We start from the raw sequence: 21,222 nt of genomic DNA on the forward strand, positions 1-21,222 counted from the left end.
TTTAAATCTAAGGAAAAAAAATGAAGAATGAAATATGTGATTGATGATTTTTACTGTTCATCAGCAGCTTATTAAAGAGAGAACTAATTTTTACTTTGCTTCATTGCTTCAAGATATTTAATGTGATATTCCTAAATTTTTTGAATTTTATTTATGTATTCAATAAATGTTTTGGTACTTTTTCATAAGGTACACATATAACTTTGAATGCTCTTGTTGTTAAGTCTAATGTTGGTGATGAAGTTGTAAAAGTTACTAAACAAATTATCAATTTATTAAAACAGGTACATGTATGTATATTAAAACCATTTCATACTTGTTATAATTACTTAATTTTGTTTTTTTTATTATTTCTGAGAAAAAAAAAAAATATATATTTAATAACAGTTTCTGTTAATGTAATGTTGCTGTTTTGTTTGTAGTTAATACAGCAGCAGCTGAAGTTTTGTATACAACAGTTTCTGATTGGTGTAATGCGTCACATGACACAACTGTACTTGACGTCTGCTGCGGAACTGGTACTATAGGTCTTACAGTTGCCAAGGTAACTAGCATATAAATTTGGGATTGTATATATACATAACACAAAGCATTGCAGAACTTTTCAGGTTCACAAGATTTTACTCCGTAGCAGACATGTTGAGCTTTAGAACATAAAATCAGTAGGGCGTTTTGTTGAATATGATTTGAAATATGTTTTTATAGGAGAGCTAGTTAAAATATATAGTTCTAAACACCATAAGATCTTTATAACTTCTATATAACCTTTAAAATGCTACTTCGACATAAAACACAATCAAATTTTGAACAGTTAATAAAATTTGCATCAACAAATTGCATAAATTTTTAGTCTACTTTTATTTTAACAACTATGATACTTAGTCTTAAGTTTATATTGATACAAACTTATCAATAAATTGTATAGAATAATCCAAAGTTGAATTGTCTGGTCAACTAAAGCATATTAAAAAAAACCAAGGCTCGTAAATTACTGTGTTTAATTGCTATGTGTTATTCACGTTACCTGATCAACACTACTATCTTCAGTCCATATGTATTTGAATATGATGATAATAAAGGATTTTAACCATTCAGTTTATATAATGTATAAATCTTTGTTTTTATCATTTACAGAAAGTGACAAAAGTAATTGGGATAGAAATGTGTACAGAAGCTGTAGAAGATGCAAAAGTTAATGCCAAGTTAAATGGTTTGTCTATATTAATCTTTAGCAACAGTGAGCTTGACCCCAGGTTGTACAAAAGCAATTCTTTCTGGGTCTTTATATAAGCTTGCTATATACCAAGTTTGATTACAATATCTCATTCCTAACTTCAGATGTTCTGTTTTAATGTTGACTGAAACTATGTATGATTCCTGTATGCAAGGTTTAATTTTTAATTTTTCCTGTTATGTATGCATGTATTTCATGTTAAATACAAAAAGAAAGAAGAAATAGATAGTAAAAGATATAGTGTTTTATTTGAGTACCAGAGTTGGGTTAGGGAGAATGGTGTATTTTTTCATTCTTCTAGACAGTTGACAAATTTAAATATTTGAATTTATGTCTTGAATGTCTTTGGGAGTGACTGAAATTTTTTGAAAGATTGTTAAAGCATCATTTTATATTTATTTCCTGTTGTAATGATAGTGCTTTGTAAATATATCTACAGTAATGTAAAGTTGTGTCTTTAATATATGTCTAATTTGAAGTTTATATATTTTTGTTCTGTTTTGTAGATATATCTAACATAAAGTTTCATTGTGCTAAGGCGGAGGATGTAATGAAGGATATAACAAAGTCTGTGATTGGCTCCTCTAATGTTGTTGCTATTGTTGACCCACCCAGGGGAGGTCTTCGTGAGTATTCTATTATATATATTGGCTGGGTTTAAATCAAACAATAGTTTTTATGGACAGGTTAAAACTGACAAAAAAGCTTAGTTTAATAATTTAGATATACAGGTAAACATGGCATATCGTGGTGTTCATTTTTGATGTCTGACCAAACTGTATGCTTTTGGTTGATTGATTACTTTAGATTTAGAAAACACAAAATGCACAGTATATTCCCAAATTCAAAGCTAAATAAAGGCTGTATAAAGAGATCATGATATTGTTGATGAAAGCATAAGAATTAAATAAACATGGAAAAGAAGGGAAATTTAAAATTAAAAAATAAACAAAAATAGATACAAATGTTTTCTGATTTAAAATCATAAATACTAAAATAAGGTATAAAACTGGAAAGAAATATTAGGTTATATTAGTTACATTTAAGATTGATTAGTTTGTTTTTCTTAGATACATTCATTTTTCAAATAGATTTTGTGAAGAGTAATGCTTTTTGATGTTTATAGATTCAAGTGTAGTGGTTGCCATTAGAAACTGTAGAAGTATCAGCAGCCTAGTGTATGTATCGTGTAATGTAAATGGAGCACAGAACAATATCATAGAGTAAGTATGCCCTGCTTAAACGTAAAGTCATTAGTCTTTTGTCACCAGTATAAAGCCAGGCCAGCCTGCACAATGACATCATTTCTATCTGAGGTAACATATGTACCAGTGAAAACAGCCAATTTGGCCAAGGGTAAACAGGTATATTTAATCTACAGGCTGAAAATATATGTACATGTACAACCAATTTTATCAGCATTTCAACTGATGATATGGATTGCCAATCAGATTTTTGCAGTGTTGGGCTTTCTTTAGGGATTCTGTTTTTCTCTATTTTAATTTTTAAATACACATGTACATAGTAATGATGTGTTGTACTTATATATGATTTACAATAAACATACTGGTATCTTGTCTGAAATCTGTTTGTTTTGCAATCATATAACTGTTTCACTGCATTTGCTGTTTAAACATCTTTTAAAAATCTGGACGTAGAAGATGTTAAAAAGAAATGTTTGTTATCCTTGCTTTATAGTGCTAAGTACTAAACTTTGACACTTAAATTCAAAGGCATGACTTGCATTTGGCAGTTCATAATTCAATGCTTAAATCTACATGTTAACATGAAAGCTTTATAGTAAAAGGAGGTTTTAATGAATGTTATCTGAATGTGTTATTTATTACAGTTTGGTGCGACCAACATCAAAGAGACTTAAGGGACCGAGGTTTTATCCTGTAAAGGCAGTACCAGTAGACTTATTTCCCTACACAGATCATTGTGAACTTGTTATCCTCTTTGAACGTGAACATACAGACTCGGGAACAGATACTGTAGTTTGATCTGGTTATTTTGTTGGCTGTTTGTTTATGTTTATAATAAAGTCATTTGAAGTCTTTACTCGTGTTGATTGTTTTTTGTTACATGCTTTATAATAGAAATGTATTTTCTCAAGTTTCACATCTTTAAATGATCGAAAAAAAATTTGGCATATAATAATTGAACCATCTGTTTTTTTTCCATTTTTTCTCCTTTTACTAATTTCCTCAAACAATACTTTATTACTTTCAGATATGTATTGAATTGCTAAATACACAATAATTTAACAAGACAAAAGCCATGATTGTGGAAAGTAACATAACTACTGTCTCCTTTTCCTCAAGTTATATTCCCTTTATGTACTTTGAAAATTGGTATGGTTAACCTATTTCTGCAATTTGTTGATATAAAATTCTCCTAAAACTAGTGGCTTAGTTCTGTATACACACAAATCCATTATAATGGTAAGGTACCAGGTACCTAACTTGCATCTTTTTTAGCAAGTCACAGCGCTTGCTACTGAACAGTACAAAAGATTATGACAATGTCGAGTCTTATCTCTGTCTTTACCTGTCACTTCTTTCCACCCAAAATGAGGCATAGAATTCATATAACGTCAAATGTATACTTTATATTGAAAGATGTACTGGTTGGGGACCACCAAATCTGGATGACCAACAATTGATTGTTCAATGGTTGTTGGTCAATTTGAGCGAGTTGCTTTTTTGATCAACATAAATCCATGGTTCCTCTAGTCAGTTTAATGATTAAATTGATTTTAACTTTCTAAAACGTTAATAGTTTTATGTCTATTACAAGACTGTTGACATTAATAATTCTGATGACAAGAGTGCATTGCCTGACCACTTCACTAGATGTAATCATTTGCAGAGTAAACTACAGAATACTCTAAATCCCAGTATATGCTGCTGGAATGGTGTATATTATGTTTAAATACATCCAAGTAAATTTCAGTCATTCATATCTGTCCGGACACATAGTATTGCAGTGTGGACAATTTTGATACCCTCTGCATGGGCCTCAAAACAAGCGTCCACATAGTCAGATGTAAACAAGCTAGGTCTTATGTTGGAGAAGAGCCTACATGTAGCTGTACCGGGTATTTAGCTTTTTGGAAAAAATGTTCAAAAAGCATCCAGTTGACCAGTATCTATCTCCAGTATATATATAACATTATTATACATCTTGTTTCTTGGAAGACAGCTAGGTACCTTTATCATATCTTAAAAGATTGTAAGCATAACACATAAAACAGATTAGGCTTGAAATATGTGGTGTTCAACCTAAGAAATATTAGCTATAATTTAGCATCATAATACCTATTGTCATGTTCTAAATTACACTGCCACCGGCAACAACAACAACAAACAAAAATTGAGAAAACAAATTTAAGGTATTCAGGAAAGTGAAAGCGAATTTAACAAAGTTAACTTGTGATTTAACTCCTTCAAATGTTCATTTATCGTCAGCTATAGTGACTTGGCGTGACATATAATATTTGTTCTTATCTAAGGTTACAAACAGTGACAAAGATCAAGCTTTATACACTTTAAACAACAATGTCAATTATGGAGATAAAATCATTAATTTAGTTTTAACTATGTAAAACAGACATTTTTCACTCATCCTTAATTTGGCAATCTCCTGGATTAGAAAAAATACTACAATAAATTTCAATAAAGACATGATTTACAAACTCGTGTTTTTTTCCAATTTGCAGAAATTCTATGTTACTGTTTTCATTCTGCACTTATCATGTTAGAATGTCTTTATGAAAAACTCTGTATTATACCTGTAAATGAGTAATAGTTTGTTACATTTAGTAGTAGTCCTATAAATATGATGTCGCTTTGAGATATTTTTGCTTCTGGGCAAAGCAATGTCATATCGAAATAATTTGCTCAAAAACCCATAGCACGTTCCACCAGAAAATCAGGCTGTATGAAAAAACAAGACAGCGTGTTTACATTAATTTTGACCTATATACGAACAAAACTAAAAAATAAATACCTTTAAACAAAATAATTAAACTGTCACATCCGAAAAATCATGATTAAATCCTCTCATGTAATTAAATACCTTATACAGCCAATAAACAAATGGCCGCCATACAGTGAGTGAAATCTGATTGGCTAATTCAAATGCAAGCGTTTAACTGAGTCAGTAATGGAATAATATTTAACGAAATAATTGCCCATGCACCGTCAGTGTGTTTGAATATATTTTTCCGTGAAAAAATTTGGAATCAATCTGTAAAGCACCTTACTTAGCCAGTATGGCCGATAGACAAAAATAGATTTATGTTTATGTTTTATTGTAAATTGATAAGTAACATTGTTTGAGAGTTATTTGTTTTTCATTGAGATTGAAATTGAAAGCAAAGAACATAAGTTTTTGAATAAAGCTTGAAAAGCTAGACAATAGACATTTTTGAATTTTTGTATGATACAATGTACTATGCGTTTATGAGCAATAACTATTAGACGTCAGACTTGACCGACATAAACTATAACAAGCCTGTAACGTCTGATATATTGGACTAATTTAGTACATGTAGGTGATATTATGTTATGGTGAGACTGATCTGGATAACATTTGCTTCTTTTCCTTCAATGAATAATTTGGTTTAGCAATGATTCTCCTTTTAACTAATTTCATTTCCTTTACTTGTACATTGCATAACATTGCAAGTGGATTTAAACCAAAAGGCAATGAAATAATATTAAAGTTGAAATATCGTTATTGACAAGATAATTTTTTTGGGAAACATGAATGAGATTTTGGCGAGAATGGAAAAAGGTTAACTAACTGACACTATTTTCAATTCTGTTTCAAATATGACTTTTGTGATTTCTTTATTTGAAAATAGATAAATAAATAGATAGAGTAAGGATAAATCTCTATAGATGTCAAAACAAGAAACAAAAATATGCTGATTTAGTGAGGATTCACAAAATGTTTCAACTATACATAAGTAGCAGTAGTAGTAGTAGTAGTATCACCAACTTCATTACTATAAATGAATTAAAAAATACTTAATTTGCAAATTATGTTATTGTTATAGGTATTTTACTATTTTGACAAATGCTGTATTATTTCATTTATTTAAGATAAATGTCCTTCTTGAAAACTGTTGGTGTTGGTCTTTTCTCTAATAGGCTTGGACTGAAAACTTTAAGGTAAGTACAGGCGTGACCCTTCATCTTACTATTTACTAATCATACAGGCGAAATTGAAGACAAATAAGATACGTGCTTAATAGACTTGAGTTTTGTAAAATATATATTTTGTAAAATACATATACATACATGTAGTAACATATACCAGTTGAACTTGACCACATACATGTAAAGTAGATCATGTCAAGTAGATATTATCTTCATTTGAAAACCTTTTGTGGACAGATGTAAGTGGCTGTTAGCTCAGGTGACCTTGTGTATTTTCCTACCATTAGGATTGGTCATTTGTTGTCCTTCACCCTTGTTGTTACAGTTTGATTAGGTGTTTCTTTATCAAACTTTGTTTTGTCTTAATGGTATTATGGCTCATCTGGAGGCATGCATCTTAAAATACTTATCCAACATGATTTCTGAAATAGCAGATCCTACTGAGTTGAACAGGCATCATTTGTATCACTCAATTAACATTCATTTATGCTATCACTCTTCTGAGCATGAGATAAAAGGTAGTAAAAGCTTTTGTTAAAGTGAGCAATAAAAGGGCTATAATTCCATTAGAATTACTAGAATCAAACTGTCTACTTTAAAGAGTTATTTACAAGTGAATGAAGCATTATTACATTGTCTTTTTGACATCCAAATGGTTTAGTTAGCTTTAGAATATTTTTCATATGTATTGTAAATGTATTTTCTATGTCAGATTAAGCATTATTTTCCAGATGTGCAAATATCATACATTATTTCCATTGCATTTCAAGGTGCAAACAAGAAGTATCTATATTAAAGAGATACATATCAAAGAAAAAGTACCAGTGGCCTGAATTTAGAGAAGAGGACTTAGAAGAGGAGTTTATGCGTGGAAGTGGCCCCGGGGGACAATCTGTGGCCAAAACTAATAACTGTGTACAAATTAAACACTTACCTACTGGAATTGTTGTAAAAGTAAGGGTTTTTCTTTTCTTCTTTGACACGAAACTGATGTTAGACAGGATGAGATTTGTTACACATCCGTATATTTTAAAATAGGCTAGCTAAGTTTTTCACATTTCAAAGGATTTTCAACAAAAAAAAACCTATATAAGTTTTGCCTTCTTTCTGATGAACAAGTGACCTACTTGTAAAATGTTTCAAAAGCTTCAGTCCTTTAACTTTGGGCCCCTTGTACACTTTTGTGATTGCAATCAAGATTTTACCTTGGGGTGACTTAATATTATTGCATGAACTACTTCTTTGTTCTACATTTATGACCTTTTCTAGCAATTGATCTCAGCTGAACAGTCTAGGGCCATCATGGCCCTCATGTTTAATTTTGTATCTTAATAACTCAAACCCATGTTGACAATACCAAAGTACAAATATAGATAAATCTTTTATGTATGGTAACATAAAATAGAGAAATTTGTTCTCATGATTCTGTTGTTGCGGTAGAAATATAAGTGTGTTTTTGTCATTTAGAGTCACGAATCAAGGTCACAGTCTGAGAACAGGAAATTTGCTAGAGAGAAACTTGCCTATCAGTTAGACATCTTCTATAACAAGGAAAATAGTTTCCATGCTATAAGTCAGAGGGAGGCAGAGCAGAGTAAAAAGGTTGCTAAAGGAAAGGCAAGGAAAAGGCTGGAATTGAAGAGAGAGTTTAAAGAAAGAAAAGATCAGGAGACAAAAGAAGGGGAAGGATTTGACAACCAGTCAGAGTAAGTGATTTTATTAGCTCGACTATTCGAAGAATATGAGAGCTATTGTAGTCGCCCCGGCGTCGGCGTCGGCGTCGGCGTCAGCGTCAGCGTCGGCGTCTGCGTTGGTTAAAGTTTTTTGTAAAGTCAAATATCTCAATTATTACTTGAGATATTCAATTGAAACTTACAATACTTATTTATAGTGACAAGGTACATCAGATTGACAAGTTGGATAACTCTGCCTACAATATTGACAGAATTATGCCCCTTTTTAACTTAGAAATTTTGGTTAAAGTTTTTTGTAAAGTCAAATATCTCAATTATTGCTTGAGATATTCAATTGAAACTTACAATACTTATTTATAGTAACAAGGTACATCAGATTGATAAGTTGGATAACTCTGCCTACAATATTGACAGAATTATGCCCCTTTTTAACTTAGAAATTTTGGTTAAAGTTTTTTTGTAAAGTCAAATATCTCTATTATTGCTTGAGATATTCAATTGAAACTTACAATACTTATTTATAGTAATAAGGTACATCAGATTGACAAGTTGGATAACTCTGCCTACAATATTGACAAAATTATGCCCCTTAGGAACTTAGAATTTTGGTTAAAGTTTTTTTGTAAAGTCAAATATCTCAATTATTGCTTGAGATATTCAATTGAAATTTAAAATACTTTTTTATAGTAACAATGTACATCAGTTTGCAAAATTGCATAACTCTGCCTGCAATATTTGCAGAATTATTTGCCCCTTTGAAAACTTAGAAATTTGGTTAAAGGTGAAAGGTTTTCGAAGATATTTACTTGAAACTTTACACATGCACTTAGGGTCATAATTGGAAGGTCATAATTGTATGTCACTGACCAAGTTCCATAACTTCTGTCTTGCATTAAGGCTGATTCATTTCCCCTTTTCTACTTAGTATCTTGGTTAATGTTTACATGCAAGTTTTTACATATCTCAATAACTTTTAAAGATATTTATTTAAAACTTCATATATGATTTAGGGTCATAATTGTAGGTCACTGACAAAGATCCATAATTCTATCTTGCTTTTAGGCGGATTTTTTCTCCCCTTTTTTCAACTTAGAAATTTCATGGTAAAGTTTTGCTTGTAAGCTGTTATATCAACAACAACTGAAGGGTTTGTGCCTTTTTTGGGACAATTTTATGCATTCATGATAATAAAGCAGTGATTTACTTGATAAAACATCTTAATAACAAGCCTTTGTACCTTTTCTGTCAAATTTATGTATTCATAGGTAATTAATATTATAAATAATATTATAAATAATACAATAAAAACACCCTTGTGACATTTCCTTCCGAATAGTCAAGCCAATACTGTTATAATTAGACCCTCTCCTTATAAGGCCTATAACATGAATTTATAAAAAAAAATTAGTCCTTTTGTGAACTTAAAAACATTATTAAAGCTCTTTTACTATCAAGCACTTAGAATAGTCGAGCGTGCTGTCCTACTGACAGCTCTTGTTATAATTTAAATCAGTACTGCTGCCCCCGCATTTTAGCAGTTTGCTTTGAAATGCCTCTTGGCTTAATTTTGAATAAGTGTATTTCCACAGAACAATGAATTGAAATCAGCTCAAGCACTTCAGTGTGTAAGTGTTATTAGAATATCTTTGGACTGCCATGTAGAAACTATCAGCACAATTATTCTAACATAATTGAAAAGAAACTATAATTCAATAAAAAGCTGATAATGAAAATTTAATAAAAATTTTGCCATACTGAAATATGACATTGACCTTCGTGGTCAAATTTTGAAATATTAAGTTTCATCATGACTTTGTTTAATAGATTTATGAGGTAGGGCATTGCATTTATTATTTATTTATTTCAGATGAGTACAATTGAAAGTGAAGGATTTAAGGTAACAAAAGATCTGTAAGTGTTGTATGCTTTCTTGCTTTAGCCTTGCTAGTATTATAACCTTAAAATATCTATACATGTATTTACATTGTATCTGATATACCAAAAGATAAAAATATATTTTCCCAGCGATGCATCTGGCATGACAAGTAGCTGCTTAATTCTATGAGATACAGTTTTCTACTTGTCCTGTTGTAAATTCTCTCAAATTCTACTTGTAAATATGAGTGGACGTGTGAAATTTTCAATCCCTGAATGCTTGTAATAATTTTTCATCATGCATTGTTGTATGCTTAACTTGTATTAATATTGTTATGGAAGATTTTACCCACCACCCCCAATGTAATAAGAAAGTACCACTGACCACAGCATGGAGGACTTGGGAAATGGGATTTTTAAAAATAATTTTCTTTGAAGTAGTGTGACTATAATAAGAAATTCATAAGCTTGCCTTGTATAAAACTGTGGTATATTTGTATGGATGGCCATCATCTTGTAGACTTTATCCATCCATTGTTATCACTCTGTCTATCTATTGTCATGAAATTGTTATCACATTGTCTATCGATTGTTATCACATTGTCCATCGATTGTTATGCCCATCAAATGTGAACCGTTGAATTATTCAATAAGAAAGAGTCCATGTAGTGCCTCATTCAAAATTGAGCAGGATAGAATGACAGAAATTTTAGAGTTTTTTTATCACTAAATTTTTCTGCAATGAATTTTTTTTATTTCAAAATGATTCTCATAAAAAGATATCAGTTACTGTTTATCATTAAATTATATTGTTTGATACTGATTTGATGTGTGAGGGACTACAGGGACTCATTCTTAATGAATTATTCAAATGGTTCACATTACTTAATGGTTTGGAAAGGTTTCAGTTTTCAGGCTTTTAAGCTAGATACTAAATGTACTAACATTTCTTTCTATACACAAAGTGACAGGGTGAGCTTTTGTGATCGCTTTTCATCCGGCGTCCGTCCGTTGTCTGTCCGGCGTCCGTTCATAAACTTTTACTTTAAATGACATCTCCTCATAAACCGCTGAGCCAATGGTCACCTTTAAAAATTGTTCAAAGAATTTAATTCCATGCAGAACTCTGGTTGCCATGGCAACCAATAGAAAAAACTTAAAATATCTTCTTTTAAAAAACCCAAATAGGTAGAGCTTAGATATTTGGCATGAAGCAGCTTCTAATGAGTGTCTACCAAGTTTGTTCAAATAAAAGCCCTGGGGTCAAAATTGGCCCCGCCCCGGGGGTCATTGATTTTCCCTATATGCATATAGTAAAAACTTATAAATCTACTTTTAAAGAACCCAAAGAGCTAGAGCTAAGATATTTAGCATGAAACATCTTCTAATAGGTGTCTATCAAGTTTGTTCAAATAAAAGCCCTGGGGTCAAAATTGGCCCCGCCCCAGGGGGTCATTGATTTTCCCTATATGCATATAGTAAAAACTTATAAAATCTTCTTTTAAAGAACCCAAAGAGCTAGAGCTAAGATATTTAGCATGAACCATGTTCTAACGGGTGTCTACCCAATTTGTTCAAATAAGAGCCCTGGGGTCAAAATTTGCCCTGCCCCAGGGGTCATGGATTTTCCATATATGTGTAAAGCAAAAACTTTAAATTAAAAATTCTTTGAAAAAAACCAAATAGCTAGAGTTTAGATACTAAGCATGGAACATCTTCTAGTGAGTGTCTACCAAGTTTTTTCAAATATAAGTCATCAATTGGGTCAAAATTGGCCCTGCCCCGGGGGTCATTGATTTTATTTATGTGTATAGCAAAAACTTATAAAATCTTCTTTGAAAAAACCCAAATAGTTAGAGTTAAGATATTTAGCATGAAACATCTTCCAGTTAGTGTCTTCAAAGTTTGTTCAAATAAAGCCTTAGGGTCAGAATTGGCCCTGCCCAGGGGGACATTGATTTTCCTTATATGTGTATAGCAAAAACTTAAAAATCTTCTTTAAAAAAACCCAGAATAGCTAGATTTTAGATATCAAGCATGAAATATCCTCTAGTGAGTGTCTCCAAAGTTTGTGCAAATAAAAGCCCTGGGGTCAAAACTGGCCCCGCCGTAGGGGTGTCATTGCTTTTAACTATATGTGTATAGTTAAAACTTAAAAAAATCTTTTTTTAAAAAACTCAACGGGCTAGTCCTTAGATGTTTAGCGTGAAATATCTTCTAATGGGTGTCTACCAAGATTGTTCAAATAAAAGCCCTGGGGTTTAAACTGGCCCCGCCCTGGGGGCCTATATACAGGTGAGCGACTTCAGGGCCATCATGGCCCTCTTGTTTTTGTAGATAATATTAATATAGTAAAGTTTGTAAAACAATTGTACATGGGTTGTAGCACCAGTGATATTCAATAAATCATGACAAGAATAATTTTTAGAAGATTTTATCAAAGAATAAGATCTTTGTGATTTTTCAGTGTACCATAAATATACATAATATTATATTAGATGTTTTTTTTTCTGTCTCTAGTTATGGTGGTATGGTGCTTAAAACCAAGGATCAAAGCTTTCAATCTGCTGATGAATATGATACAAAATTAGCAGGTAAATAACAAACTATCTACCTAATATAATTTCTTTAGATTCCCTATACTTCATTGGCATCATTAATAAATGTTAAGATAGTGGCATGGCCAATTGGTTTATACATTTGACAAGTAATTAAAAGATTTCCGGCCAAGTGGATTCAAACACCATCAGGGGCAAGCCGTTCTTTCCTTAAGCAAGTTCCTTTAGCAAGGTCCTTTACACTCATTGGTTTCAGTAACAAATTGGAAAATTTATCAATAAGCTTATACTTCCTTAGTTATCAAACTATAATAAATTATGAGTTAACTTGAGATAAATATTAAAAAATGCAAAATTGACATAAATATGAGTGTCTTTATTGATGTAGTTATATGAAAATCCATAATTCAGTGTAGAAATGAATCAAAGATATTTATAAATTTTAATAAATGATACATTAAGCATTATTTTGTTATGTATAAGGCTAAAATATTTGTCATGTACCCTTAGTTTTATTTAAAAAAAATAATAAAATGTGTGTGTTCTCTTTCAGCTGCGATGCCAAAGTGGGAAGCAGACGGGGTTCGTGGATTCTGGGCAAAGATTTCAATAGAACATGCTCATATTTGCTCAGTATTTGCTAAGGTAGATAATGTATTCATAATGAATTTTAAAAAAAAACCAGCATTTCTCAAAAAATATCAAAGATATTCACTTTACTTGGAGTACTTGTTTATTATATAAAGTGATTATTTCCCCATTTCATTATTGCTATCCAGCACTGAGAAAAGAGGAGTGTGTTGTGTGTCCACAGACATGTCTTGTTAAATAGCAAGGCCAATTTTACTTTACAATTACATACTTTACAATTTAACTTAGTCACCTGCAACAAGGAGAGAAACCTAGCAGTAATGCAGTTGTTATACTCAGGTTTTCTTGCTTGATTGGGACCAACTGTTATTTTTGTTATCATAGATATATAGTTATAATATTTCCTGCACACTTTAGAAATTGTAGATTTGAGCCAAACTTGGATTTCAGCTACATGTAATATGTTTCTGCATATGACACAAGTACTAGTTCATTCAAGGTAGTATACCTAACAGTGATAGAAATGAGCTGAAATACCAATGGCTTAAATCACTGCAAAAAAAAGAGATGATATTTATTATGTTATTATTTATGGATTGGAATAATCAATATAAACAATTCATAACTTTACATATCAATTTAATTATTTCAAGCTTATTTCAGATCTTGATGCAGGCATAGCATGTACCACTTATTTAATGTAATCAATAATAATAATAAACATAAAATAACATTATAAGGAACAAAGTCGAGACTAGAAACAATTTTATGACTAGAAATAAAATGTATTGGAATGTTTGGCCGCATCAAAGTATGTCATGCTAGGATATGACAACTAAATGTCCCTAGCATAACAAAGAAAATTCCAGCAACCGAATAAACCAGTTAAATGCGAAATTTTACATGCGAAAGTTACTGAGCATTTAAGGACAGATGTGCCTGCTTCTGGCATATGCGTGCCAAGATTGCGTAATTACCCTATGCAAGGGTGCCAAGATGCGTAAATGCGATAACTTCTGGCATATGCGTGCCAAGACTGCATAATTGAATATGCAAGGGTGCCAAATGCGTAAATGCGGTAATAAATGGGAGCAACTTTCAAGCAAATACTCAGTTACTTAAAAATGCCAAAGAGACACCTGGGAAATACCGAGCATAGCGCAAGCTTTGAGCAAAACCCAGGACTCGTATAAAAAATTCCAATTTTGAAATTAATGTAATCTAGTAATTCCAGCTTATAGAAGGATATTCTGTCGAAACAAGACCATCTAATAGATGAAATATATACCAGACTACAGACTTAAGCGTAAATAGTTTACGAACTGATTTTATTATGTTATTATTTCAGTACGGTTTAGATTTTCACCATGCTCAATCTGGTTATGTTATGATGGCAAAATGGTTACCTACCACAGAACCTAGCATGATACCAGAATATGCCAACCAGTATCTAGGTAATTTATTCAATTATGTAAATTTATTTTTATTCTACTTTGAATTTGATAATATAAAGAACATTTTCCATGCAAAAAAAAAAATATTCTGTGGCTGAGTGGTTAGTCTTTTACTTCAAACCTCTTGCCCTTCACCAGTGTGGGTTTGAATCACACTAGGAACTTTGGATTCTTTAATCTGAGGAAGCAATTCAGCTAGCTAACAGAATGTAGTTGGTACCACTCGGGTCTGAAATAATTCACAGAGGTGCACCTGAGGTCTGCCTGAAAATAAAGCTGGAAAGTCACCATTCTGAGACTTAAACTCTAAGATCCCAGCTCATAGTCTGCACTTATTATTTTCAGTCAATACTTACTTTAAAATTTCTCCTGAAATGTATCTGAATTGAAAATTGGACATGTCCATTTGAGATATTTAGCAAGGTAAAGGTTAATTTATTCCTGAAACACTTTTCTTGTGTATCATTTAGACCGTATAGGGCATGGTCTGTTTGCCTCTCAACTCAAGGATTAAGGTTTGAACCCTCTTAGGAAAGATTTGAACCGTACCAGGAACAAGACTAGGTTGACACCTGTGCTGGTTAAAATAATGGCTTGAATTCATATAACTATAGGTGTTGGAGGGTTTGTGGTAAATGAGAGAAATCAGTTACTGGTAATAAAGGAAAAATATCACCCTGGAACTGCTCAAGCTAAATGGAAACTACCTGGCGGACATGCTGATAAAGGTACTATGTTTATGACTTTATCAATATTACAGTTAAAACTAGTTAGGTATATCTACAGTATTTATGGTATGAATTGAATTAGTTTTCAAGATGGTATTTATTCTAACCTTCCTGTTTTCTGAAAATGTTAACATATACATTGTTAAAACAAGTATGGCAGAGCAAGATCCTTAACTGGCTGCTAGTAGCAACTGATTTGACATAAAAAAAAAACAACAATTATGTCCGCTTCTTACATAACTATAACATACTTCACCTGTATATGATCTTTATGGATGCCACTATTTATACCCCCGCACAACAAAGTTGTAAGGGGGGTATACTGGAATCAGCTTGTCCGTCCGTCCGGCTGTCCGTCCGTCCGGCCGTCTGTCCGTCCGGCCGTCGGTTTTTTCTTGTCCACCCAATAACTTAAGATTCCTTTGACCCTTAGTATTCATATTTGGCATGGAGGTTAGTCATGATTAGTAGATGACCCCTATTGATTTTGAGGTCACTAGGTCAAAGGTCAAGGTCACAGGGGCCTTGACTTCAAAAAGCTTGTCCGCCCAATAACTTAAGATTCCTTTGACCCTTAGTCTTCATATTTGGCATGGAGGTTAGTCATGATTAGTAGATGACCCCTATTGATTTTGAGGTCACTAGGTCAAAGGTCAAGGTCACAGGGGCCTTGACTTCAAAAAGCTTGTCCGCCCAATAACTTAAGATTCCTTTGACCCTTAGTCTTCATATTTGGCATGGAGTTTAGTCATGATAAGTAGATGACCCCTATTGATTTTGAGGTCACTAGGTCAAAGGTCAAGGTCACAGGGGCCTTGACTTCAAAAAGCTTGTCCGCCCAATAACTTAAGATTCCTTTGACCCTTAGTCTTCATATTTGGCATGGAGGTTAGTCATGATTAGTAGATGACCCCTATTGATTTTGAGGTCACCAGGTCAAAGGTCAAGGTCACAGGGGCCTTGACTTCAAAAAGCTTGTCCGCCCAATAACTTAAGATTCCTTTGACCTACAGTCGTCATATTTGGCATGGAGGTTAGTCATGATAAGTAGATGACCCCTATTGATTTTGAGGTCACCAGGTCAAAGGTCAAGGTCACAGGGACTTTGACTTCTAAAACTTTGTCTGCCCAATAACTTTAGATTCCTTTGACCCACAGTCTTCATATTTGACATGGATGTTGATCATGATTAGTAGATGACCCCTTTTGATTTTGAGGTCACTGGATCAAAGGTCAAGGTCATAGGGACTTTGACTTCAAAAAGTTTGTCCACCCATTAACTTAAGATTCCTTTGACCCACAGTCTTCATATTTGGTATGGATGTTGATCATGACTATAAGGTGACCCCTATTGATTTTGAAGTCACTGGGTCAAAGGTCAAGGTCACAGGGACCTTGACAAAAAAAAGCTTTTCTTCTCAATTGCTAAAGAATGTCCTGTCCGCAATGTATTTATTTTGACATTTTCACATTTGAAGCATGTAGAATACATAACTTAGCAATGCACTGGCTTAGTAACCTCAGATTTGGCAGGGAGGTTGTCCTTGAGCTCTAAATGGCCACTGTTGATTCTGACAAAGTGGTATGCGGGGGTATTCACGCCATGATAGTGGCAGTTCTAGTTTATTATATTTTGCCTAGGTGAAGAGATATTTGAGACAGCAAGACGTGAGGTGGTAGAGGAGACGGGTATAGAAACAGAGTTTATTGGTATTTTATCATTCCGACACCAGCAGAACTACAGATATGGATGTAGTGATTTCTACTTCATCTGTGTAATGCGACCAATCAACAATGAGCAGGAAATTAAAGTGTGCCAACAGGAGATTGCTAATTGTAAATGGGTAGATGTAAGTATATGGATTATTACTGTATTCCTAGAAAAGATTTCGCGCATTTTAAGTTAGCGGTTTTCGCGGTAGGCATGATTCCGCGAATCTTTATAGCCGCGAATATGTCACTTATAACAAATCCGCGAACATTTCTAGCTTCAGCTAAATATAACATAAAAAGTGCAGAATATTTATTATAATCTACTTACACAAAAAAAACATATAAACACAGGTGCTATAGAAATGTGTAAAGAATAATTTATGTATGTTATTGATACTAGTTTGCACGCTGAAAAAGAAAATATCAATTATTAGTAATTATCATGCTTATTGACGTTATTTGCTAGTCACAGCGTTGACAAACGCATTTACAGTTTGCGAACATTGAATGACTTGGATTCTATTTGCTTGGAGTAGGTGTAATCCTTTGTTAAGAATACAAAGGCGATACAGTGCTACATTGATTAACAGCGGTTATGTTGTTATAATGAAAGCAATGTACAGTCAGATAATGTGTAAAAAAATACGTATCGACATTTTGAAGATAAAGTCAGTTAGGATTCAACTGAGAATAAAAGCTAACGGGTCTGACTAAATCTTACTTAATAACATAATGAAAAAAAGGTAAGGAAATATTAAAATGTTCACGAAACAACCGTCCTTGTTCAACTAGTCAATAGATGAAATGTATAAAGTAACGTTGCGCTTTAGGCGCGACTTGTCAAAAAAATAAAATAATTAAAAGCACAGGCAAGGTCATGCATCAAAAACGTAGCCTCCAAAAGCTGTAATTTAGGCCGTAGCGACTTAACATTCGCGGAATTCGCGGTTACTACATATCCGCGAAAGTTTGTCTCCGCGAAAATGCCGCCGTTGTGAAAAACGCGAAATATAGTATCCGCGAACATTTCTAGGAATACAGTACTGAATGATACCTCTATCTGTTGTTAATCATCTTTTATAGGTTTTTACGTTGTTGTTGTTGTTTTTTTTCTAAGCAAGTTGTACCCCTCAATCATTGATGATAGCTTGAAACTGCACATATCTTCAGAGACCTGATAGTGGATAACTTTGACCAATAAGTATACCATGGACTTCATTGAATTATTCCCCTTTGTGAACTTTAAGAATTCCAACAAAGATTTTGATTTACTGTCAAGTTTTCCAGTTACAGATCTGTTTGAATATATTACTGTAGACATAAAAAGTGAATTAGGAATTTAAAGAAAGTCAGTAGAGTTCAATATCATTGGTGTTAAGTATGTAATGATTTTTTGGCTTAAATGTTTGAAGAAAAGGGAGAGCTACCCTGTTGTTTCCATCACAATTGGTTAAGTTTTTGTGCTCAAGTCAGTATATCTAAATCTGCTGGAAACTTCAAACACTTGTTTTCTGTGATTATTTGACATGATGGGCACAGGTCCCATAACTCTGAGTTACCTTTTTATTGAGGTATTCCCCATTTCTTAATGTGAAGCACTGAGAATAGTCAAGTGTGTCCTCTTACGGTCAGCTCTTGTAAGATTTATGAAATCTGTCTGAAGGCATGAAGTATTGTAGAAATATATCTGTTATTTGTTTGCTTGTATATATTACAGATAGATGAATACTTGGATGATCCAGATATAACTGATGCTAACAGATATTTCACACAGTGTTATAAGGACAGTATTGCCAATGGCAACCAACTTATAGGTGCGTCACCTGTGAAATCATTTAACAGAAAGTCTACCCACCAAGTTTACAGTATACATACACCTAAACCATTAGTCAATAAACAATTGTGATATGCTGAACTATTCAATTTTAATTATTGTTTCAAATGTTTAGATTAATTTATCCTAGTTTGTCTCTTTTTCCGTGATATTGATAGTCTTTTACCTTGTAAGTTCATGAAAATAATGTAAAAAATCACAACACATTGTTCTAGTTTCGGCTTTAATACGTCTTCATCAGAACACTGACTTTAATTAAAGTCTGTGATCAGAAATCATGTAAAGAAACAGTGACATGTATTGTATTGTGTTTTAATGTTTTTGTTATAACATTTTTTCTGCTAACTTTGAATGATACTGTTATCTTGCTTTGAACTTACATCTTTGGGATTTTAAGCTAATATATTTCAGTGAGTAACTATTAATATTATAGAGACTTTTTAGTCTATCCTGATGAAATTGGAATGTATTTGTTATACATGGTTCTCCGATGGTTGTTGATTTATTATCAAAATCTCATGTCCTTCATGTGAAGGTCCTCAGGTTCAGATTTCTTCATTTTAGTCATTGGTTTAGGTTTTTTTGCATCATTTCTAACTTGACTGATTTTTATAAGCCCGTTTGAAAAACGGGACGTATTATGGGAACGCCCCTGGCGGGCGGGCGGGCGGCGTCCAATTTTGTCCGGAGCATATCTCCTACATGTATGGAGAGATTTTAATGAAACTTCATAGAAATGTTCACCACTATGAGGAGCAGTGTCGCGCACATGAACCAGGTCTCTAGGTCAAAGGTCAAGGTCACACTTAGAGCTCATTGAAAAATGCTTGTCCGGAGCAAAACTTCCACATGTATAGAGGGATTTCAATATTACTTGGCACAAATGTTCACCATTGTGAGGCGGAGTGTCGTGCGCAAGATTCAGGTCCTTGCGGCCAAGGTCAAGGTCACACATAGAGGTCAAAGTTCAGATAAAAATATGAAGATGTGTATATGGACCATTTAGTCATCATTTATTGATGGATTGTTACACAAATGGTCATTATCAAGACTATGGCTGTGATACATATAATTTAGGTCAATATATACAAGGTCAAGGTCACTAAAGATGATGAAATATCCAGATTTTGTCCGGAGCATATCTCCTACACGCATGGAGAGATTTTAATGAAATTTCATAGAAATGTTCACCATTATGAGAAGCCATGTCACGCACATGAACTAGGTCTCTAGGTCAAAGGTCAAGGTCACACTTAGAGCTCATTGAAAAACGCTTGTCCGGAGCAAAACTTCCACATGCATAGAGGGATTTCAATATAACTTGGCACAAATGTTCACCATTGTGAGGCGGAGTGTCGCGCACAAAATTCAGGTCCCTGCAGCCAAGGTCAAGGTCACACATAGAGGTCAAAGTTTAGATAAAAATATGAAGATGTGTATAGGGACGATTTAATCATCATTTATTGAGGGATTGTAACACAAATTGTCATTATAATGACTACGGCTGTGACACATGTACTTTAGGTCAATATATGCAAGGTCAAGGTCACTAAAGATGGTGAAATATCCAGATTTTGTCTGGAGCATATCTCCTACATGTATGGAAGAATTTTTATAATACTTTATGGAAATGTTCACCACCATGATATGTATTGCTCCATGTATGATCCAGGTCTCCCGGTCAAAGGTCAAGGTCACACTTAGAGCTCATTGAAAAACACTTGTCCGGAGCAAAACTTCTACATTCATAGGGGGATTTCAATATAACTTGGCACAAATGTTCACCATTGTGAGGCTGAGTGTCGCACGCAAAATTCAGATCCCTGCGACCAAAGTCAAGGTTACACATAGAGGTCAAAGTTCAGATAAAAATTTGAAGATGTGTATAGGGACCATTTAGTCATCATTTATTGATGGATTGTAGCACAAATGGTAACTATCATGACTACAGGTGTGACACATTTAATTAAGGTTAATATTTGCAAGGTCAAGGTCACTGGAGATGATTAAATATCCAGATGTTGTCCGGAGCATATTTTCTACATGCATGGAGGAATTTTAATGTTACTTTATAGAATTGTTCACCACCATGAGATGTAGGGCCCTGCACATGAACCAAGTCTCTAGGTCAAAGGTGAAGGTCACAGTTAGAGCTCATAGAAAAACGCTTGTCTGGAGCAAAACTTCTACATGCATAGAGGGATTTCAATATAATTTGGCACAAATGTTCATCATTGTGAGGCTGAGTGCCGTGCATAAAATTCAGGTCCCTACAACCAAGGTCAAGGTCACACTTCCTGTGCATATCTTCCCTACTGATTTGTTTTAAGGTTCATTTATCAACACAGTGCCAAGAATAAAAACTTGCTTGCT

General features: G+C 33.3%; 3 protein-coding genes across 5 annotated transcripts in view; all 3 read left to right on the forward strand.

The window, feature by feature from the left end:
* LOC132758256 (tRNA (uracil-5-)-methyltransferase homolog A-like) overlaps positions 1–3,293 on the forward strand; it is a 193,563-nt gene extending 190,270 nt beyond the window's left edge. For both annotated transcript variants that reach the window (XM_060749817.1, XM_060749816.1), the window contains exons 12-16: positions 423–544; positions 1,135–1,210; positions 1,741–1,860; positions 2,361–2,457; positions 3,084–3,293. In XM_060749817.1, coding sequence (XP_060605800.1) covers positions 423–544; positions 1,135–1,210; positions 1,741–1,860; positions 2,361–2,457; positions 3,084–3,237 — 569 coding nt within the window. In that variant the 3' untranslated portion in view covers positions 3,238–3,293. The remainder of the gene's footprint in view (positions 1–422; positions 545–1,134; positions 1,211–1,740; positions 1,861–2,360; positions 2,458–3,083) is intronic.
* A 1,916-nt stretch (positions 3,294–5,209) lies between these two features.
* LOC132758257 (uncharacterized) lies at positions 5,210–19,970 on the forward strand. Of its 2 annotated transcripts, XM_060749818.1 has the most exons (11): positions 5,210–6,034; positions 6,346–6,414; positions 7,173–7,356; positions 7,870–8,108; positions 9,964–10,007; positions 12,492–12,565; positions 13,083–13,174; positions 14,469–14,574; positions 15,189–15,302; positions 16,944–17,152; positions 18,733–19,970. In XM_060749818.1, exons 5-11 carry the CDS (start codon positions 9,964–9,966, stop codon positions 18,919–18,921), a joined length of 828 nt encoding a protein of 275 aa, XP_060605801.1. In that variant the 5' UTR covers positions 5,210–6,034; positions 6,346–6,414; positions 7,173–7,356; positions 7,870–8,108; the 3' UTR covers positions 18,922–19,970. The 2 variants fall into 2 exon arrangements, with proteins under 2 accessions (XP_060605801.1, XP_060605802.1); XM_060749819.1 differs by lacking the exon at positions 5,210–6,034 and having other exon boundaries at positions 6,251–6,414; positions 9,964–9,993.
* Positions 6,350–8,112, forward strand: LOC132758244 (mitochondrial translation release factor in rescue-like). The gene is made up of 3 exons (XM_060749800.1): positions 6,350–6,414; positions 7,173–7,356; positions 7,870–8,112. The coding sequence occupies exons 1-3, from the start codon at positions 6,350–6,352 to the stop codon at positions 8,110–8,112; spliced, it is 492 nt and encodes a 163-aa protein (XP_060605783.1).
* Positions 19,971–21,222: the final 1,252 nt, after the last annotated feature.

Source organism: Ruditapes philippinarum, unplaced genomic scaffold (genome assembly GCF_026571515.1).
Source record: "Ruditapes philippinarum isolate M1 unplaced genomic scaffold, ASM2657151v2 ctg1473_1_1_1_1, whole genome shotgun sequence".
NCBI classification, from domain to species: domain Eukaryota; kingdom Metazoa; phylum Mollusca; class Bivalvia; order Venerida; family Veneridae; genus Ruditapes; species Ruditapes philippinarum.